Raw genomic sequence first — 2512 nt, 5'->3', positions numbered from 1 at the left:
ATGGCGCACCCGGCGCCCTTGGCGCCAGGAGCCGCGTCCGCCTACAGCAGCGCCCCCGGCGAGGCGCCCCCGTCGGCTGCCGCCGCTGCTGCCGCCGCTGCCGCTGCCGCCGCCGCCGCCGCCGCCGCGTCGTCCTCAGGAGGGCCCGGCCCGGCGGGCCCGGCGGGCGCAGAGGCCGCCAAGCAATGCAGTCCCTGCTCGGCAGCGGCGCAGAGCTCGTCGGGGCCCGCGGCGCTGCCCTATGGCTACTTCGGCAGCGGCTACTATCCGTGCGCCCGTATGGGCCCGCACCCCAACGCCATCAAGTCGTGCGCGCAGCCCGCCTCGGCCGCCGCCGCCGCCGCCGCCTTCGCGGACAAGTACATGGATACCGCTGGCCCAGCGGCCGAGGAGTTCAGCTCCCGCGCTAAGGAGTTCGCCTTCTACCACCAGGGCTACGCAGCCGGGCCTTACCACCACCATCAGCCCATGCCTGGCTACCTGGATATGCCAGTGGTGCCGGGCCTCGGGGGCCCCGGCGAGTCGCGCCACGAGCCCCTGGGTCTTCCCATGGAAAGCTACCAGCCCTGGGCGCTGCCCAACGGCTGGAACGGCCAAATGTACTGCCCCAAAGAGCAGGCGCAGCCTCCCCACCTCTGGAAGTCCACTCTGCCTGGTAAATGGCGACATATTCCCAGCCCTGGTCTTCCGGCTCTGCTCCAGCTTCTCCTCCGCTCGCACCCGGGTGATCCCGGGTTCCCTTCTGTTCTTTTCCTGGTCTGCCCTAGCGGCTCTGCACCCCTGGGAGCCCAAGCATGGCTGGCTGGGGCTGCCTGAACTGCCTTGAGTTGAGCTGGTCCCTGGCCCTCCCTGGGTGAGGGGTGGCTGGGAGAGAACTTGTGGGGACCGCGGCTAGCTTCCCTCTCTCCCTCTGCGCCCCGCCCTCCCCAGCCCCTGACACCAATTTAAGGATGAGAAATTTACCAGAAAACAGCTCCCCAAATTGCCCCTCCCTATTCATTCTCTCAAAAATGGCTTCAGTGTAGAAGCTTCGAGTATTGGGACGGGCACCCAGAAAGGAGCCAGGCACAGAAGTGTTGTACCTTGAGCTTGGCGCTAAGGTGTGGGCCGCTGGACCAGGCTATCTCTCCAAGCTGCCTACGCGTTGCTCCCGCAGGATGGCCGGGTTGGGGACGTCACTGGAGCCCTGGGCTATTTCATTTCAGTTCAGAACTAACCACCTTCCCCACTGACCCTCTAGGCTTTGGCAGAAGGCCGGATTGTACAGCGCGTGGCAAAGAGCAGCCGGGCGCTGCAAGGCGGGTGGCTCAGATCGAGCTGTCGCCTATGCCCTGGCTGGGGTCCGATCCCTGTGTAACTTGCCTTCTCCCTTATCTTCTAGACGTCGTCTCCCATCCCTCGGATGCCAGCTCTTATAGGAGGGGGAGAAAGAAGCGCGTGCCTTATACCAAGGTGCAATTAAAAGAACTTGAACGGGAATACGCCACGAACAAATTCATTACTAAGGACAAACGGAGGCGGATATCAGCCACGACGAATCTCTCTGAGCGGCAGGTCACAATCTGGTTCCAGAACAGGAGGGTTAAAGAGAAAAAAGTCATCAACAAACTGAAAACCACTAGTTAATGGATTAAAAATGGAACAAGAAGGCAACTTGAAGAAACGCTTCAGAACTTGTTGCTTTGCCCAGATAATGATAATAATGCTTAATAATAATTGAAGAATGGGAAAGAGAAAGAGACAGACACTGGCATTTTGCTCTCCTGAAGGAGATCTCTTTCTCTTTAATGGAATCTACAACTGTTTTAAAACTTTAAAAAAGGTAAAGACTGCCAGTTCTTTCGCCAACCCCACCAGCCCAGCCCGTTAAATGTCAAACGTCAACCCCCAAAATACGCAATTTCAGATAAGTTACACAGTTACTGAAATCTTGTAAGTATTTATGTGATCGTTATATTTTAGGACACTGCGTTAGATGGTAATAATCTGGAAGTTGGTTGCAAAAGCAAGAGGCCATTGTAAACATCTGCTTGTCCTTCTTAGGTCGCCATTCCCTTTGCATGTTAAGCGTCTGCTCAGGTAAATCTTAGTGAAATTCCTACCGTTGTTGTATGTTCTGCAAAACATTTTATGTATAGATTTAGAGGGGAAACGAGAAGGTACTGAAATAATAATCTTGGAATATTTGCTGTGAAGGGAAAACGGGAGAGAAAACTCTTCTGAGGATCATTTGTCTTGGTAGTATAGTAAAACCAACCAGCTGAACCTTTCAGGCTACAAGAGAAACCGAGTTGGTAGTGTCCTTTTCAGAATAATTTTTAATTGCTTATAACAAGCATATTTTGTGGCATTTGGACTATATTTACTGCCCCAATATCCGTTATTTTCCGAAGGATTTGGTATCTTTTTGAAAATGTTTAAATCATCAGATGATCCGCAGAATTCACTTTATTTGAGAAATCCCGAAAGTTTCCATCCCAACATGATGGACTTCAGTTTGAACACAATTCGT

The 2512-nt window shown here is 54.0% G+C and overlaps 1 protein-coding gene across 1 annotated transcript; it reads left to right on the top strand.

Moving 5' to 3' along the window:
• Nucleotides 1-279: 279 nt before the first annotated feature.
• HOXA13 (homeobox A13) lies at nucleotides 280-1626 on the top strand. The gene is made up of 2 exons (NM_001168901.1): nucleotides 280-655; nucleotides 1382-1626. The coding sequence occupies exons 1-2, from the start codon at nucleotides 280-282 to the stop codon at nucleotides 1624-1626; spliced, it is 621 nt and encodes a 206-aa protein (NP_001162372.1).
• Nucleotides 1627-2512: the final 886 nt, after the last annotated feature.

The sequence above is a fragment of the Papio anubis genome, chromosome 4, assembly GCF_008728515.1.
Source record: "Papio anubis isolate 15944 chromosome 4, Panubis1.0, whole genome shotgun sequence".
Lineage (NCBI taxonomy): Eukaryota > Metazoa > Chordata > Mammalia > Primates > Cercopithecidae > Papio > Papio anubis.
The sequence above is the reverse complement of the archived record's forward strand: the minus strand, read 5'-3'. Positions and strand labels throughout refer to the sequence as shown.

What these genes read in the sequence shown, in the direction of transcription:
- HOXA13 (NM_001168901.1), top strand. Translation starts at nt 280, where the DNA reads ATGGGCCCGCACCCCAACGCCATCAAGTCGTGCGCGCAGCCCGCCTCG. An exon ending in CTGGAAGTCCACTCTGCCTG is followed by an intron (nt 656 to 1,381) that starts GTAAATGGCGAC and finishes CTTATCTTCTAG; the next exon opens with ACGTCGTCTCCCATCCCTCG.